The 18,443-nt window shown below is 51.9% G+C and overlaps 1 protein-coding gene across 8 annotated transcripts in view; it reads left to right on the top strand.

The window, feature by feature from the left end:
* Positions 1-18,443, top strand: part of RILPL1 (Rab interacting lysosomal protein like 1) — a 57,931-nt gene that overhangs the window by 35,344 nt on the left and 4,144 nt on the right. For 2 of the 8 annotated variants that reach the window (XM_074008313.1, XM_074008314.1), the window contains exons 5-7: positions 7,652-7,734; positions 9,072-9,164; positions 18,299-18,386. In XM_074008313.1, the coding sequence (XP_073864414.1) occupies positions 7,652-7,734; positions 9,072-9,164; positions 18,299-18,386 (264 nt within the window). Of the gene's footprint in view, positions 1-7,561; positions 7,735-9,071; positions 9,165-18,298; positions 18,387-18,443 lie in introns of all 8 variants that reach the window. The other 6 variants (XM_005572560.5, XM_074008311.1, XM_074008312.1 and 3 more) reach the window with 3 other exon arrangements.

The raw sequence follows: 18,443 nt of genomic DNA, 5'->3' as shown, positions 1-18,443 counted from the left end.
TTCCCTCTGTGTATTCACCTGTTCAGGACATGGCATCAGTGGGATCCTACAACATGTGGTCCTGCCTGGCTTCTTTCACTTAGCATGTTTTCTCATTAATCGAGGTCCTCATATCTCAACTCAAGGTTTCCTGCCTTTCACAGACTATATATATATATATATATATATATATATATATATATTTTTTTTTTTTTTTTTTTTTTTTTTTGTGACAGGGGCTCACTCTATCACCCAGGCTGGAGTACAGTGGCACAATCTCGGCTCACTGCAGCCTCCACCTCCCGGGTTCAAGCCATTCTCCTTCCTCAGCCTCCCGAATAGCTGGTACTATAGGCGCCCACCACCATGACAGGCTAAGTTTTGTATTTTTAATAGAGACAGGGTTTCCCCCATGTTGCCCAGGCTGCTCTTGAACTGCTGACCCCAAATGATCTGCCTGCCTCGGCCTGCCAAAGTATTGGGACTATAGGCATGAGCCACTGCGCCCAGCCATCAATTTTTTTCTTTTTTTTTTTCTTTTTTGAGACAGGGTCTCACTCCATCACCCAGGCTGGAGTGCAATGGCGTGATCTCGGCTCACCGCAACCTCTGCCTCCTAGGTTCAAGCAATTCTTGTGCCTCAGCCTCCCGAGTAGCTGGGATTACAGGTGTGCGCCACCACACCCAGCTCATTTTTGTGTATTTTTAGTAGATACAGGGTTTTACCATGTTGCCCGGGCTGGTCTCGAACTCCTGACCTCTAATGATCCGCCCACTTCAGCTTCTCAATGTGCTGGGATTACAGGCGTGAGCCACCGTGCCTGGCCACATGTTTTGATTTCGTAACAGGTTTTGTGTTTGTTTTGTTAAGTGCGGGCTGCCTGCATTGGGAAAGCAGACAGGCGTATGCTGGCTGAAAGGCAGGCAGAATTTATGTATTGAATTTATGCTAGGCCTGGAGGTGCCAAGTGTGACCAGAGCACAGTCGTTCCCCATTGCTGGGCCAGGGGCTGGGCCAGGGGCTGCTCAGAAGTACCGTGAAGGGGCTGCCGTGGGAGGGCAGGGTGCTTTGAGGCACGCAGGCAGCGAGGAGCATTCCCAAGGCCTCGGGATGGAGGCCCTGCCCAGGATGCTGCCTCCCTAAGGCCTCTGGGCAGTCCTATGACTTGTTAATTGGTCTCTTGGGCCTTCCTGGGAAGCAGCTGAGGCCTCAGGGTATCTCCCTGAAGGTGTGCCCAAAGTGCCTCCAGGGATCAGCAGACACCCCACAGAACAGGCCCCGGCTTATCTCAGCTAACTTGAGCCGACTCCCGGTCCCTCATGGAGTAAGCCTAGGAGGACCAGGGCCGATGGGGCTCGATTGCCATCTTGGAAAGAGCCTCCTTGGTCTCTCTCGGTCTGAACCGGATAGTCCTGGGCTGCCCGCGGCACTGCGGTCACTGCCTGGTGGCCTCTGGAGAAGCTGGAGCCCAGGGCTGTCCTTCTGCCTGCGCTTTCAGGTGATAGTATTAGAAGTCAGGCCAGGCACGGTGGCTCATGCCTGTAATCCCAGCACTTTGGGAGACCGAAGCGGGTGGATCACCTGAGGTCAGGAGTTTGAGACCAGCCTGGCCAACATGGCGAAACCCCGTCTCTACTAAAAATACAAAATTAGCCAGGCATGGTGGCGCATGCCTGTCATCCCAGCTACTTGGGAGACTGAGGCAGAAGAATCGCTTGAACTGGGAGGCAGAGGTTGCGGTGAGCTGAGATCGCGCCACTGCACTCCAGCCTGGACAACGAGCGAAACTCCATCTCAAAAAAAACCAAAAAACAAAAAAACAGAGTCAGGACTTTGGGGCCAGACACAATGGCTCACGCCTATAATCCCAGCACTTCAGGAGGCTGAGCCAGGAGGATTGGTTGAGCCCAGGAGTCCGAAACCAGCCTGGGCAACAAAGTGAGACCCCATCTCTAATGAAATAAAAATAAAATAAATAAGAAAAAAGGGAGCAAGGACTTTGCATACCTTGCTGGGATTTCCCCAAACTCTAAAAGAATCAGGCCATTCCTCCCCAGAAATGAACTGTCCCTTCTCCAGAAAAAAAGAACTCAGGTTCTAAGGAAGCCCTAGTAGGTTTTCTAAGGAAAACCTAATAGGAGTGAGCAGGAAATTCCAGTGGCTTTGAAAGTGTGTGTTCACAGAAATCCCTGGGTACCTGGGTGGGAAGGGCCCTTGGAAATATTTCTGGGCTATCAAGGGCTAGATGGGGAGATGAAAGCCCAGACAGAGGGGCGGGTGGCTTTGCCCAGAGGCCTCTCGAGAGGTGAGGGTTTGGGAGTTCCCTTGAAGGGCTTTGCTCTTTCCCCAGGGTGTGGGGACGGCTGTCAGATGGTCCCTCCCAGAGACACAGGAGAGGCAAGGCCCTGGCCTGCTATGAAAGGCAGGATCCAAGCTGTCTAGGGAGGAAGGGGCTGGAGGAAACTTAGGGTTCAGGTCCACAGCGGGGGCCACTGCTGCCTGTGGGGTCCAGGCAGGAGAAGGAGAAAGGGGATGGAAAAGGGAGCAGCTGCTGCTCAGAAACAGCCTGGCCGTTGCCAGTGGGGCCCGATCTTCCAGTGCACTTTCCACAGGAAGCCCAAAACACAAACTTCAAGATGAAATCTGATCTGAAAGAGTTGGCAGCTAATTCAACAGAGTTTTAGAACACTCTGAGGGCCAAACAAAATGTGGGCCAGCAGCACTGGGATGTTCTAAGGACTTAGTTTGCAACCTCTGGTCTATACCACTAATGCCTAGAGTTCCTGGTGAACTCCTACACATTCTTCAAGACTCCATGCATAGAGACCACATCTGATTAACATCTTCCCTGATCCTCTCCAGTTAGATTTGGTGTCTGTGCACCTTTTTTTTTTTTCTTTTTTTTTGAGACAGAGTCTAACTCTGTCGCCCAGGCTGGAGTGCAATGGCACCATGTCAGCTCACTGCAACCTCCGTCTCCTGGGTTCAAGCAATTCTCCTGACTCAGCCTCCCGAGTAGCTGGGATTACAGGTGCCCGCCACCACACCTGACTAATTTTTGTATTTTTTAGTAGAAACGGGGTTTCATCATGTTGGGCAGACTGGTCTCGATCTCTTGACTTTGTGATTCACCCACCTCAGCTTCCCAAAGTGCTGGGATTACAGGCGTGAGCCACCACACCTGGTGGTGCACCTCTTTTATTAGGCCACTTTGTAAGTTTGTTTCTTTCTTTCTTTCTTCTTTTTTTTTTCTTGAGACAGTTTTGCTCTTGTCGCCCAGGCTGGAGTGCAATGGCATGACCTTGGCTCACTGCAACCTCCACCTCCTGGGTTCAAGCGATTCTGCTGCCTCAGCTTCCCAAGTAGCTGGCATTACAGATGCCCACTAGCACACCTGGCTCTTTTTTTTTTTTTTTTTTTTTTTTGAGACAAAGTCTCACTCTGTCGCCAACGCTGGAGTGCAGTGGCACGATCTTGGCTCACTGCAACTTCAGCCTCCCAGGTTCAAGTGATTCTCCTGCCTCAACCTCCAGAGTAGCTGGGACTACAGGCTTGCACCACCACGCCCGGCTAATTTTTGTATTTATTTAGTAAAGATGGGGTTTCACCATATTGGCCAGGCTGGTCTTGAACTCCTGACCTCGTGATCTGCCTGCCTCGGCCTCCCAAAGTGCTGAGATTACAGGCATGAGTCACCGCGCCCGGCTGCCCAGCTAATTTTTGTATTTTCAGTTGGGACAGTGTTTCACCATGTTGTCCAGGCTGGTCTCGAACTCCTGACTTCAGGTGATCCGCCCGCCTCAGCCTCCCAAAGTACTGGGATTGCAGGTGTTGAGCCACCGCACCTGGCCATAAGTTTCTATTTATGTGTTTCTTCAGTTCAGCCCCATCTGTCTGACTCTGTTCCCAGGGCTGAGCTTTGTGGCTGGCAAGGCACAAAGTTAGCGCTCAGTAAGTGTTGGCTAACTAGATGTCCAGGGTTGCTCCTTGGTGAAGCTGGGCCAGGGAAAGAGGAGAACTGGTGCGGTTGAATGCCGGCCGCGTATCCGTCGCCTGCTCTATGTGGTCTTGGGTGGAGACATGGAGTGTATGGCTGCCGGGTGGTTCCAGAGCATCCCTGGAGGCGCTGCAGAGGAGATCGGACGTTGAAGATGTCCTCTGAGGACACAGCCCGCCTAAATTGTGGTATCAGCAGACGCCTAGAATACTTTCTTTGGAAATTAAATCCTCCAACATTTCCTCCCCTTGTTCTTGGGTGGGAAGAGGCCCCTCAGCTGCCCACAGCTTGCAACGGCGGCGTGGGCCAGATTTCAGCTTCCCGCTGCGTGGAGGCCCCTCTTCTGCTGCCCCGTGCTGACTCCGACCCCAAGGCTGGGCAGCGTCAGCCTGCTGCCCCAACCTGGGCCTGCTGCGTGGCTCTGCTGTCACCTGAAGTGCCCCAGCAGTGGGTGGTGTCTCCTTTCACGCGTCCTTTCCCAGAACAGCCGGTTCCAGCCTCCCCCAGGGTGTGAAGCTTCTCGGCTCTGCCTTCTGGAATCCCTCAGCCTCCTGTCCAGGGCACATCCAGGCTGGAGTTAGTCCCCTTCTCCCTGTGCTGCTATGGGTTTTTTTTGTTTTGTTTTGTTTTGTTTTGTTTTGAGACAGGGTCTCACTTCGTTGGAGACACTGCCTTAAGTGCAGTGGCACAATCTCGGCTCACTGCAGCCTCCACTTCCTGGGCTCAGGTGATCCTCATGCCTCAGCCTCCTATGTAACTGGGACTACAGGGGCAAGCCACCATGCCCAGCTAATTTTCTTTCTTTTCTTTTTTGTAGACATGAGGTCTTGCTATGTTGCCCAGGCTGGTCTGAAACTCCTGGGCTCTAGTGATCCTCCTGCCTCAGCCTCCCAAAGTGCTAGAATTAACAAGTGTGAGCCGTGGTGCCAGGCCTGTGGAGTTTTTCTTGAGGTGGGGAGGGACGTCTATTTCCCTCTCCCTTTCCCCGTTCTGGAGCTTTTTCACTGCTGTCCTGACCTCTGTCCACTCCTGGTTGGTCACGGGACATTGGTGGCTCAGGAGTGTTGGGGACGCTCCATTACCTTGAAAGTGTGGGCCACCTGTAGATTGACTGGCTGACTTGCAAAAGCTTCCTTGTGATTAAAAAAAAAAAAAAGGAAAATAACTGTTGGCAAGAAGGTAGAGAAATTGGAACCCTTGTGCATTGCTGTAAAATAGAGCAGCTGCTGTGGGAAACGGTTGACAGTTCCTCAGCCAGTTACACACAGACTTAGCCTATGACCCAGCAGTCCCACTCCTAGGTAAACACCCAGAAGAACTCAAAAGAGGTGTCCACACTGATACAGTTCTGAGCATTGCTCTTCACATTAGCCAAAGAGTGGAAACCGCCCAGATGTCCATCAGCTGCAGAACGGATAAACACACTGGCACGTCTGTACAGTGGAATGTGGTTCAGCCATCAAAAGGAGTGAAGTGAGCCGGGCGCGGTGGCTCACGCCTGTAATCCCAGACTTTGGGAGGCCGAGGCGGGCGAATCACGAGGTCAGGAGATTGAGACCATCCTGGCTAACACGGTGAAACCCCGTCTCTACTAAAAATACAAAAAATTAGCTGGGCGTGGTGGCAGGTGCCTGTAGTCCCAGCTACTCGGGAGGCTGAGGCAGGAGAATGGCGTGAACCTGGGAGGCGGATCTTGCAGTGAGCTGAGATCCGGCCACTGCACTCCATCCAGCCTGTGGAACAGAGCGAGACTCCGTCTCAAAAAAAAAAAAAGGCGTGAAGTGAGCCAGCGCGGTGGCTCACCCCTGTAATCCCAGCACTTTGGGAGGCTGAGGCGGGTGGATTCCCTGAGGTTGGGAGTTCAAGACTAGCCTGACCAACATGGTGAAACCCTGTCTCTACAAAAATACAAAAATTAGCCCAGGCGTGGTGGCAGGTGCTTGTAATCCCAGCTACTCAGGAGGCTGAGGCGGAAGAATCGCTTGAACCCGGGAGGCACAGGTTGGAGTGAGCTGAGATCGTGCCATTGCACTCCAGCCTGGGTGACAGAGTGAGATGCCATCTCACAGAAAAAAAAAAAAGAGTGAAGTGCTGGTGTGTGCTGCAACATGAATGAACCTTGGAAACACCACGCTAAGTGAAAGGAACCAGGCACAAAAGGCCACTTAGTGTATGATTCTGTTTCTGGGAAGTGTCCACGGTAGGCAGTCCATAGAAAGCACACTGGCATCTGCCAGGGGCTCAGGATAGGGGCGTAGAGAGTGACTGCTTCATAAGTACAGGCTTTCAGCCGGGCGCGGCGGCTCACACCTGTAACCCCAGCACTTTGGGAGGCCAAGGCGGGCGGATCACAAGGTCAGGAGTTCAAGACTAGTCTGGCTAACATGGTGAAACCCTGTCTCTACTAAAAATACAAAAATTAGCCAGGCATAATGGCAGGCGCCTGTAAACCCAGCTACTCGGGAGGCTGAGGTAGGAGGATGGCTTGAACCCGGGAGGTGGAGTTTGCCGAGCTGAGATCGTGCCTCTGCACTCCAGCCTGGGTGACAGAGTGAGATTCCACCTCAAAAAAAAAAATTTGCCTGGTGTGGCGTGCACACCTGTAATCCCAGCTACTTGGGAGGCTGAGGCACAAGAATCGCTTGAACCCAAGAGGTGGAGGTTGCAGTGAGCTGAGATCATGCCACTGCACTCCAGCCTGGGTGACAGAGTGAAACTCCATTTCAGAAAAAAATAAAATAAAATAATAATAAGTACTGGTTTTCCTTTTGGTGTGAAGAAAATGTCCTAGAACTGGACAGAGGTGGTGGTCGTGTGACATGTGAGTATACTAAATGCCACCTCCAAATTGTTCACTTTAAAAGGTTCAAATGGTAAATTGTAGATTATGTATATTTTACCACATTTTTTTAAAAAGGCTCCCTTGCTGTGCAAGGTGGTGAGAGGGTGGGTGTGGGTGTGACCTGGGGCAGGTGACTTGGCATGATGCTGGGATCCGCCTGTCACCCGCGTCACAGAGAAATGGCCGAGTGTGCACCCCCGTCGGGCTTCCACTGAACTCCAGATACCCAAAGCCACTGGGGAGGAAAGGACTTAACCAGAAGGCCCGTAACAACAGGGAAACTGGATATGACTTACTGTCAAATGAAAAAGGAATGGAGAATTGTGTGTGGGCTGAGATTCCAGCCACTCTGGCCAAATTAGCAATGGTCTTAGTAAGGAAATGAAAGGAGGCCTGGAAGGGGAAGCAGCAGATGTACGAGGGTGGGGGCAGGGGAGGTGTGACAGCTCCTCCCTGGATGCCTTGTCATGTTTGTAATGAAACCCCAAGTCAAGTTGGGAGGTGCGGGGTCCGTGGGTTCGGCTATTGGGAAGGCGAACAATGAACAGGTGGCCGCTGGTTTCCGCCTCCAGAGGGAAACTGTACAGAACGTGAGCAGGGGCCGCCCGCGAGTGCTGAAAATAGCGCCCTCCGCAGGCTGCTGGCGCCCGGGGAGGGGGAGAATTCGGGCTCCTTCAGGATAGAGAGTGGGTGTCGGCAGTGGCTGCCAAGAATTCATTAGCAGCATCTCTGCCTCCTCCAGACAGAGCCGGTTGGAGAGGAGAGCATCTCCGACGCAGAGAAGGTGGCTCTAGAGCTCAAGGACCCCAACCGCCCCCGGTTCACCCTGCAGGAGCTGCGGGATGTGCTGCACGAGAGGAACGAGCTCAAGTCCAAGCTGTTCTTGCTGCAGGAGGAGCTGGCTTACTACAAGAGGCAAGTGTCCCTGGGGCTGGATGGCCCAAGCTGGCTCCTGACTGAGGTTAGCCAGAGTTTCTGTACAGTTACCTTCTTACCCCCTGGAAGATAAGCATTTCATCAGTGTCTTTTTTGGGTACCCTCTCTGGCCTAAAGAACTTACATACAAGCTCACGACCCCTTTCTGAAACTCTTGGGCCCAGGCCAGGCACTGGGGCTCACACCTTTAATTCCAGTATTTTGGGAGGCCGAGGCGGAAAGATTGCTTGAGCCCAGGTATTCGAGACGAGCCTGGGCAACAAAGCGAGACCTCATCTCTTTTTTAGATGAATGAATGAATGAAACCTGGCCCCGGTGTGACTGTCTTTGTGACCCTTTTCACCTCCTACATTATCCTGTTCACTCTCATGCTTGCTTTATTGTTGGTTTCCACATGAGACCACAAGCAACATGAGACCAGAAGTCTTACTTATCTTGTCCATGGCTAAGTTCCCAGTACTTAGAATGGAGCTTGGCACATAGTAGGTGCACAACAAATATCTGTTGAATAGAAAGCTGGAAGGAAGGACCCATGCACCAGAGGTGGTCCCTGCTCCAGTGGGGAAGATCAGAGATGCATAAAAAATATAATACCACACATTTTTATTGAAAGGTTTACTGACTGTACACTGGATGTTCAAAGATGGGAGAGGCTGGGCGTGGTGGCTCACGCCTGTCATCCCAGCACTTTGCAAGGCCGAGGCAGGTGGATCACTTGAACCCAGGAGCTCAAAACCAGCCTGGGCAACATAGTGGGACCCCCATCTGTACGCAAAAATTTTGAAAAATTAGCCAGGTGTGGTGGCTCACCCTGTAGTCCCAGCCACTTGGGAGGCTGAAGCAGGAGGATCATTTCAGTCCAGGGTCAAAGCTGCAGTGAGCTATGTTTGTACCACTGCACTCCAGCCTGGGCAACAGAATGAGACCCTGTCTCAAAAAAAAAAAAGATGGGAGAGTGGGAGAGATCTGGTTTGTAGATGGGGTGGAAATCGGAAGGCCTCCTGGAGGAGGCAGCATTTGAACTGGGCCTTCCTGGAGGGATAGGGTAGTATTTAGATACGGGAGATGTTGAGGGGTGACGGGTATATTCTGGGTAGAAGAAACCACAGAAGTGTAGAGACAGGGAAGCCTGTGTAAAGACAGGAAACGGGGAGTGGTTCTATTTGGCTGGACTCTTCAGAATAAACTGGAAATACAGATGCAGGTCCCCTAAAAAACGTGCACCCTCTCAGACCATCAGACAGTTCTCTTTTGGAATGTTCCAGTTCTCAAGGAACTTTTGACTCTTTTATCTCATGCCTCTCATCTCCTTCCAGTGAAGAAATGGAAGAGGAAAATCGAATACCCCAACCCCCACCCATCGCCCACCCGAGGACGTCCCCCCAGCCGGAGTCGGGCATCAAGCGACTGTAAGTGATGCGCTGCTGGCTTCTGCGCTCGGCTGACCTGGCGGTTCACGTGTCCTTTGACTTTTCCTCCTTGGCACCTGCTCCCAGGGCCAGGCTTGTCACTAACCACATCCTGCTGAGACGTCTGGCCTGGCCTCCGACTTTGAGTTCATCTCCCTTCCCGAATGCTGAGTTCCTCCTGGGGGTCTCTGGGCAGAGAGGTTTGGGGAGGGCGGGAGGTGAGAGGAGAGAGGCTTGGGCCAGTGGCTGATACTCAGGAGCTTGCTTGAGTGTGTTTCGGGGGGTGGGGTGCATCTCTGGGCCTTTGAGGACAGGAAATAAGGGTAGGGAGGTAGAGGGTGGTTTGTGCATCTTAAGCTTGAGACCTCAGCTCTTGAGATGTCGAGTGGCCCTGGGTCCACCCAGTCTGTGCAGTTCTCTGATGACTCATCTATGTAGCCCTCTGTCCAATAAGCATGGGTTACTGCATAATGCATGCAGAGTCAGGCCTTCAGGAGAACCCCCCAAAAGAGTGACCTCGTCCCTGCCCTCAACTAGACTTTAAGCTACTTCAGTGGTTCTTGGCATCAACTGATTCCTTTGAGGTTCTGATAAAACCTCCTGAAATTTCCCCCAGAGAAATCTGTAAAATTTGTGTCAATTTCAGGAGGTTCATGGACCCCCAAAGCTCTTCAGATACAGGGTTAACACCTCTGGTCTCGTTAGACAGTATCCACTAAGAAGCTAACACGCGCTGGGTCCTGTTCCCACAGAGTATCTCCCTGAGCCCTCAGCATGCTGTTGTGGCCATCATCATTCCCATTTTATAGTTAAGGAAATGGAGGCGCCGGCCTAGGGTCATTCAGCTAAGAAGAGGCAGAGCCAGGGCTCAAACCCAGGTAGCCTGGCTCCAGAGCCCACGCTGTGAGCTCTTTGCAAGACAGCCTTGTGCCCGCGGTGTTGGAGCTGCCTTCTCTCCCCTGAGAGGGTCTTCCAGGCTCTGGGCCTGCCTTCCAGTTCTTCTATCCAAGGCTTAGTACAGAAGAGGCTTCAGTTCTTTCCTCCAAAACCCAGAAGAAACTTTGTGAAAACAGGGCGTGTGGGTTGGAAAGCCAGATGGATTGTGTAGGGAGAGGCAGCGGAGTGTTACCCATATGCCCCAAATCCAGTTATGTTTGGAAATTTTTGGTTAGTTCTTGCCCTGTGAGTTGACAATGCAGAACCGTGCAGGTTTGTCACTGCTGGGCCCTCTCCTCTCAGAAATTGGTGCCCTTGGGGCTGGGTGCAGTGGCTCACACCTGTAATCTCAGCACTTTGGGAGGCAGAGGTGGGAGGATCACTTGAGTTCAGGAGTTCAAGACCAACCTGGGCAACACAGTGAAACTACCTCTCTACAAGAAGTACAAAAATTAGCTGGGTATGGTGGCATGCACTTGTGGTCGCAGCTACTCAGGAGACTGAAGTGGGAGGATTGCTTGATCCCAGGAGGTCGAGGCTTCAGTGAGCCAAGATTGTACTACTACACTCCAACTAGGGTGACAGAGTCACAAAAAAAAAAAAAAAAAAAGGATAAGAAAAGAGAGAGTGATAAAAAAGAAAGAAAGAAAATGATGCCTTGCCCTTGGGCATGGCAGCTCACATCTGTAATCCCAGCACTCTGAGAGGCCAAGGCAGGAGGATCACTTGAGGCCAGGAGTTTGAGACCAACCTGGGCCACATAGTGAGACCCTGTCTCTACAAAAAAATTTTAAATTGGCCCAATATTCCTAGAGAGTACAGGCTGGTGCATGACTCCCTTCCAGCTTCATTCAGGCTGCTTAGGAGTTTGGCCCCAGGTCCCTGATGCGTTGGGGAGGGAATGTGGCCGCAGTTCTGGTTAGAGATAAACATTTCCTAGGGAAGAAGCATGGCGCCAGAAAAGCTTCCTCTAGATCCCAACACCATTTAGCTCATGGATTCAGTAGTAACCTTCCATTTGCAATTGAAACTCAACTCAAAGTAACCTAAGAAAACGAATTTGGAGGCCAGGCGCGGTGGCTCACGCCTGTAATCCCAGCACTTTGGGAGGCCTAGGTAAGTGGATCACGAAGTCAGGAGTTCAAGACCAACCTGACCAACATGGTGAAACCCCATTTCTACTAAAACTACAAAAATTAGCTGGGCGTGGTTGGGCGTGGTGGTCGCACGCCTGTAGTCCCAGCTACTCAGGAGGCTGAGGCAGGAAAATTGCTTGAACCCGGGAGGCGGAGGTTGCAGTAAGCTGAGATTGTGCCATTGCACTCCAGCCTGAGCGACAGAGCGAGACTCCGTCTCAAAAACAGAAAACAAAACAAATTGGGGGCCAGGCTCGGTGGCTCACGCCTGTAATCCCAGCAATTTGGGAGGCTGAGGCGAGTGGATCAACTGAGGTCGGGAGTTCGAGACCAGCCTGACCAATATGGAGAAACCCCATCTCCACTAAAAATACAAAAATTACCCAGGCATGGTGGCATGCGCCTGTAATCCCAGCTACTTGGGAGGCTGAGGCAGGAGAATCACTTGAACCTGGGAGACGGAGGTTGCAGTGAGCCAAGATCGTGCCACTGCACTCCAGCTTGGGCAACAAGAGTGAAACTCCGTCTCAAAAGAAAAAAGAAAAAAGAAAAAAAAAAAAAATTTGACTAAGGAACTAAAAGTTCCAACTTGCCACAGCGTGGGGCTCAGCTGGATCCAGGCCTTGTTTCCTCTACCCCTGACTTGGTTTTCCTCTGTGGGCACCATTCTTGGGTGTCCTTTCCAGCCTGAGGATGGCAGCATGGCAGCCCTTGGCTCAAGTTTCAATTTTTTTTTTTTTCTTTTTTTTGAGACGGAGTCTCACTCCATTGCTGAGGCTGGAGTGCAGTGGCACAATCTCAGCTCACTGCAGCCTCTGCCTCCCGGGTTCAAGCAGTTCTCTTCTGCCTCAGCCTCCCAAGTAGCTGGGACTACAGGCATCTCCCTCTACGTCCGGCTAATTTTTGTAATTTTAGTAGAGACGGGGTTTCTGCATGTTGGCCAGGCTGGTCTCTCGAACTCCTGACCTCAGGTGATCCACCCGCCTCGGCCTCCCTGAGTGCTGGGATTACAGGAACGAGCCACCATGCCCAGCCAGGTTTCATTTTCTTCCGTCTGAAACTCCAGTGCAGATTCTCTGTTTCCAAGAGTTCTATCGGTCACAGAAATGAGTCCCATTGGCTCCAGCTGGGTCACATGACTGTCCCTAACCCAATCACAGGACAGCACGTTGATTGTCCAGGTCTGTGACTCCTTCTCACCCCTGAGGCTCAGAGCACTTTTCCTCCATCCAGTTCATGTGGCCTGAAAGTAGGGGAAGGGACAGGTCCCCAAGTAAGATCAGAGTGCTAGATAGACACTCCTTGGGCGGAGGTAGCCTCACCTTGGGAGGAGGAAGCCCCTTCAGTCTTGATTCTGTGCAGTACTTAGTGCCAGGAAAAGTTTCTCATCTAGTGCTTGTTAGGAAATGGGACTGGCTTTGCTTAAACTCTGACTCACTCGCCAGCCCCACTCCTATGTGAGAAGGAGCAGACTCTATCTTGTAGGCTTTGATAGCTACAACTTTGAGTTTCAGGCCTGGAGAAACTGCAAGAAGCTTCATGAGCCCAGATAGTCTCTGCATGGGCTGAGGGAGGGGGAGACCAAGAGGCTTCTGTTCTGCATGGTTCAGCCATTTGTTCCCAGGTCGTTAAGAATTAGCCTTTCAGGTCGGGCCTGGTGGCTCACACCTGTAATCCCAGCACTGTGGGAGGCTGAGGCAGGTGGATCACAAGGTCAGGAGTTTGAGACCAGTGTGGCCAACATGGTGAAACCCCCATCTCTACTAAAAGTACAAAAAAATTAGCCAGGTGTGGTGGCGGGTGCCTGTAATCCCAGCTACTCAGGAGACTGAGGCAGGAAAATTGCTTGAACTCCAGAGGAGGAGGTTGCAGTGAGCCGAGATCACACCACTGCATTCGAGCCTGGACAACAGAGCGAGACCCCATCTCAAAAAAAAAAAAAGACTCAGCCTTTCTAGCACCTTCACTTTCACTTCCAATGTGCAGGATTCAGAGCCTCCAGCACCCACGGTCAGATGTAATTCTAAAAATTCCTTCCAGAGCTGAGTTTTTCTAACTGTAATTTTCTACTCTGGGCCTCTTTCTCTAAACAGACAATTCAGTTGGCTTTGCAAATTTTGTATTGGGTGAAATCCAGAGGAAAGTCATCAGAATTAGCCAGCGAATCTTTCCACTAGTTCTTCTGCCCACAACTGAATAGGCTGTGGTGTCTGTCCTTCTTTTCCAGATTGTTCCAGAAAGGACCCTGGGGCCCTGTTTTCAGAACTCTTCCCCACTTAGGTTGGCTTCTGGTTGCTCAGGAAAATGTGGGGCTCTGAGCCTGGCATGGACAGCAGCTGGAATCAGGGAGCCCGAGAGAAAGACAAGAGAATGAGACCAGAACCTCCCAGCCACAGGGTGCGGGTGACCAGTCCCGTGGCAGCCCCACTTGCTGGGGGATAACTGGGAGAGCAATCTGGCACAAAGGGCTTTTGACCAGTGCAGGCCGGACACTGGTCGCCTTTGTCCACCTCTACTGCTGGCTGGAAGCTATACCAGTGTGGCCTGTGAGCCCAGAGGCTGGGAGGAGCCTGGGCAGGGACAGATCTTCCCTGGGCTGGGGCGGGGAATGACAGTTTCCGAGGCGGTTCTGAGCATCCTCCCATCCTTCATTCCTCCTGCACCCACCTGGTCTGCCGGGTCTCTTCTGCCCTTCCTCCAGGGAGTATGAGCCACGCGGTCGCTCAGGGCGGCTCTTCAGCTCTGCTCCACACTGGTAACTTACTTATCCCACCCCTCCTCCTGCAGCAATTCATAGCAGCCAAGGAGGGTTCAGGGGCCTCGGCAGCTTACAGCACTTGAACTAAGGTATCTTCCATCCTGTTGGGGACCCAGAGCTGAGATAATTACCCCTATTTCTCAGATGAGGGAACTGAGGCCCAGAGAAGCCCACTGACCTCATTTAGATCAAACTGTTGGGAAGGCTGTCTTCAGATTTGAACTCATGCGTTTTCTGCTCCCACACCACCCCCCACCGTTTTCCCGCTCTCCTCCCCGAGTCCCGGGTGGTGGCCCCTTGTCTGCACAGTGCACCATGAGTCACAGGCGTCAGACTTCACATTTCTAGACTGAACCGGACAAGGGAACCAGAAACTCCTGTTGCCAGTCAAAACAGTGTGCCCCGAAGATGTTCTAAGAATAGTTTGTGATTGAGCAGCTGCTGGCCAGAGAGGCCAGGCTGGCACTGCCCAGGAAGGTCACGAGGGAGTGCTGGAGTGACTTCAGCCTCGTCCCCAGTGAACACCAGGCACCAGTGCCCCCCTTTGTGTGGTCCCTGTCTCTCAGTCATGGTCCCATCGACGCACACACAGCTGCCTTTTGCAGGGCAGGGGCCAGGGGCTGATTGGGAGATAAGACGACAGGTGGGGGTAGAGGGGGCCGGAGAAGCAAGGGATGAGAACTGGCCTCGAGGACCGGAAAGGTTGGCTTTGGAGTGGGTGGCCACCCAGGTGTCCAAGGGTAGCAATGACAGTGCATTCTATCCCTGTCCTCCCACCCACCACCCCCCTCGCTCCAGCCCAGGAATAGCTTCTTCACAGCCGCCCATTACACTGCCTGAAATGCCACTGGTAGAACTTCATTTGGTTTGAGTCTTCCAAAAATATTTGGCGGGGAGTGGGGAGTTAAAACCAGCTACAGGGTATTCAAGACAAACTTCGGGCCAAAACAAGTCAATCTTTTTATGGAAATTGCTGTACCTCTAGAGGAGGTGGCTTCTGCAGGGCAGCCCCTGGAATAGTAAGGGAAGGGGCTGCCCACTCAGTGAGTCCAGCAAGACACAGACAGGGCTGGGCGTGGTGGCTCATGCCTGTAATCCCAACACTTTGGGAGGCCGAGGTGGGGGGATTGCTTGAGGCCAGGAGTTTGAGATGAGCCTGGGCAACATAGCAAGACCCTATCTCTACAAAAAAAAATTTTTTAATTGGCTGGGTGCAGTGACACACACTTGTAGTCCCAGCTACTAAGGAAGCTGAAGCAGGAAGATCACTTGAGCCCAGGAGGTCGAGGCTGCAGTGAGCCCAGATTGCGCCACTGCACTCCAGCTGAGCAACAAAGCGAGACCTGTCTCTAAAATAAAAAAAAAAAAAAAAGACACACAGATGGAGTAACTCCGTCCGAACACTCCAGGTGTCCCAGGCCCCCAAGCATCGGTCACCCCCTGACAGGGCCCTAAACGAAGTCCATCATTCCTGGTGGTAAACATCTGTCAAGGCAAAATGTCCCCCGTATTTGAGGCCACTTCCCACACAATGACTGTATCTTTGTGGGCACTCTCTTTGGGTGTCGTGGCAAAGGTGGTTACAAAATGGTGTGGTTTGGAGCCCCTGGAAAGCTAACTGTGCCCAGTAGCCTGGCCTCTGGGGCCCATTCACTTAGCAGAAGGCATCTCATCTTCTCCATGTCATCCTGAGAAACCATCCAGGAGGTTCTGCAAAGACACCAACTCCTGGCCAGGCGCGGTGGCTCACCCCAGCGCTTTGGGAGGCCAAGGCGGGTGGATGACTTGATGCCAGGAGTTCAAGACCAGCCTGGCCAACAGGGGGAAACCCCGTCTCTACTAAAAATACAAAAATTAGCCCAGCAGGGTGGCACATGCCTGTAGTCCCAGCCACTCGGGAGGCTGAGGCAGGAGAATCACTTGAACCCAGGAGGTGGAGGTTGCAGTGAGCAGAGATTGTGCCACTGCACTCCAGCCTGGGTGACAAAGCGAGACTCTGTCTCAAAAAAAAAAAAAAAAAGAAAGAAAAGAAAAGACACCAATTCCCAGCTACCCTGTGAAGCACATCAAAGGTGATCCAAACACCTAGAGCATCTCCAAACCTCATTTGAGATAATTATTTTATCTTTATCCAACCAACCTTTTTTTTTTTTTTTTTTTTTTTTGAGATGGAGTCTCGCTTCGTCGCCCAGGCTGGAGTGCTGTGGCATGATCTCGGCTCACTGCAAGCTCCGCCTCCCGGGTTCACACCATTCTCCTGCCTCAGCCTCCCGAGTAGCTGGGACTACAGGCGCCCACCACCTCGCCCGGCTGGTTTTTTTGTATTTTTTAGTAGAGACGGGGTTTCACTGTGTTAGCCAGGATGGTCTCGATCTCCTGACCTCGTGATCCGCCCGTCTCGGCCTCCCAAAGTGCTGGGATTACAGGCTTGAGCCACCGTGCCCGGCCCCAACCAACTTTTTTTTAAAAAGTATAGCTTTTCGGCCGGGCGCGGTGGCTCAAGCCTGTAATCCCAGCACTTTGGGAGGCCGAGTCGAGCGGATCACGAGGTCAGGAGATCGAGAACATCCTGGCTAACACGGTGAAACCCCGTCTCTACTAAAAATACAAAAAACTAGCCGGGCGAGGTGGCGGGCGCCTGTAGTCCCAGCTACTCGGGAGGCTGAGGCAGGAGAATGGCGTAAACCCGGGGGGCAGAGCTTGCAGTGAGCTGAGATCCGGCCACTGCACTCCAGCCTGGGCGACAGAGCGAGACTCCGTCTAAAAAAAAAAAAAAAAAAAAAAAGTATAGCTTTTCAAAACAAGCTTTAGTGGCATGGTTGGAGTTTCGTCTTCATTTCCTCTGCCCAGCTGAGGAACAGATGAGCATTTATTTACTGTGGGCTTGGACCAGAATATCTGATGATTCTGCAGGCTCTGCCTGAGCCCTTGTCCTGCCTGGCCCCTCTCTGCCTCACGGTCTCTCCTGGTTCTCGCCTGGCACTTAGGGTCATGGTGCCTGCAGCTCATCGCAGTTCAGGAGGACACTGAAAGGCCCCCTTGCCAGAGCATCACCACCACCTCCCAAAGCGTGTTTTGCCTTCTTCGTTCCCCACACACAGTCCTGCATTTTAGCCATGGGGAGCCACTCTGTCGTCCCTTGCTGGCTGTCATATACTGCATCAGTTTCTAGAGCTGCTGTAACAAAGTACTGCAGACTCGGGGGCTCAACGACAGTCAGGTATTGCCTCCCACTTCCGGAGGCCAGAAGGCCATGATGAAGGCGTCAGCAGGGCTAGCTCCTTCTGCAGACTGTAAGGGAGAATCTGCCCCACACCTCTCTCCATTTCTGGTGGCTGCTGGCCGTCATTGGCGGTCCTCGGCCTGCAGAAGCCTCACTTCAATATCCACTTCCACCTTCCTCACGTGCTATCTCTGTCCAGATGTCCCCCTTTTATAAGAATACCAGTCATATTGGATTAGAACCCACCCTACTCCAGGATAACCTCATCTTAACTAGTTACATTTGTAAGGGCTCTATTTCTAATTTTTTTTTTTTTTTTAGATGGAGTTTTGCTCTTGTTGCCCAGGCTGGAGTGCAATGGTGTGATCTCAGCTCACCACAACTTCCACCTCCCAGGCTCAAGCAGTTCTTCTGCCTCAGCCTCCTGAGTAGCAGGGATTACAGGCGTGTGCCACCATACCCGGCTAATTTTGTATTTTTAGTAGAGACGGGGTTTCTCCATGTTGATCTGGTTGGTCTTGCACTCCCAACCTCAGGTGATCCACCCCCCTCAGCCTCCCAAAGTGCTGGGATTACAGGCGTGAGCCACCACGCCCAGCCTCGAAAAAATTTTTTTTAGAAATAGCCAGGTACGATGGCTCACACCTGTAATCCCAGACTTTGGGAGGCTGAGACAGGCAGATCACCTGAGGTCAGGAGTTCAAGACCAGCCTGGCCAACATGGTAACACCCTGTCTCTACTAAAAATACAAAAATTAGCTGGGCCTGGTGGCAAACGCCTGTAATCCCAGCCACTTGGGAGGCTAAGGCAGGAGAATCGCTTGAACCCGGGAGGAGGAGGTTGCAGTGAGCTGAGATTGCGCCACCACACTCCAGCCTGGATGAGGCAGTGAGATTCCATCTCATAAAAAAAAAAATAAAAAAAAAAAAGAAAATTTAAGTGAATTTAGAGACAGGGGACACAATTCAACCCGTATCTTAGACCCTAATCAAACCCTTCCACTGGTGTCTGTGGAGTGTTTCTTTTTCATGCCTCCCCTATTTTTATCTTCTCTGTGTCTATCTGTACTTCTCTAACCAGGATCTTTACAGCCATAATGCCCATGGTAGCAGCTGGACTGATAATAGATGACCCCACACTGCAGCCTGTCCGACGACTTGTTTCCCTTGTAGGCACTGTGTGTGTGTTTGGGTTTTGTTTGAGCTATGCCCTTGGAATGTCTGCT

The sequence above is a fragment of the Macaca fascicularis genome, chromosome 11 (genome assembly GCF_037993035.2).
Source record: "Macaca fascicularis isolate 582-1 chromosome 11, T2T-MFA8v1.1".
Taxonomy (NCBI): Eukaryota; Metazoa; Chordata; class Mammalia; order Primates; family Cercopithecidae; genus Macaca; species Macaca fascicularis.
Note: the sequence above shows the minus strand (reverse complement) of the source record. Positions and strands in the feature narration are given on the sequence as shown.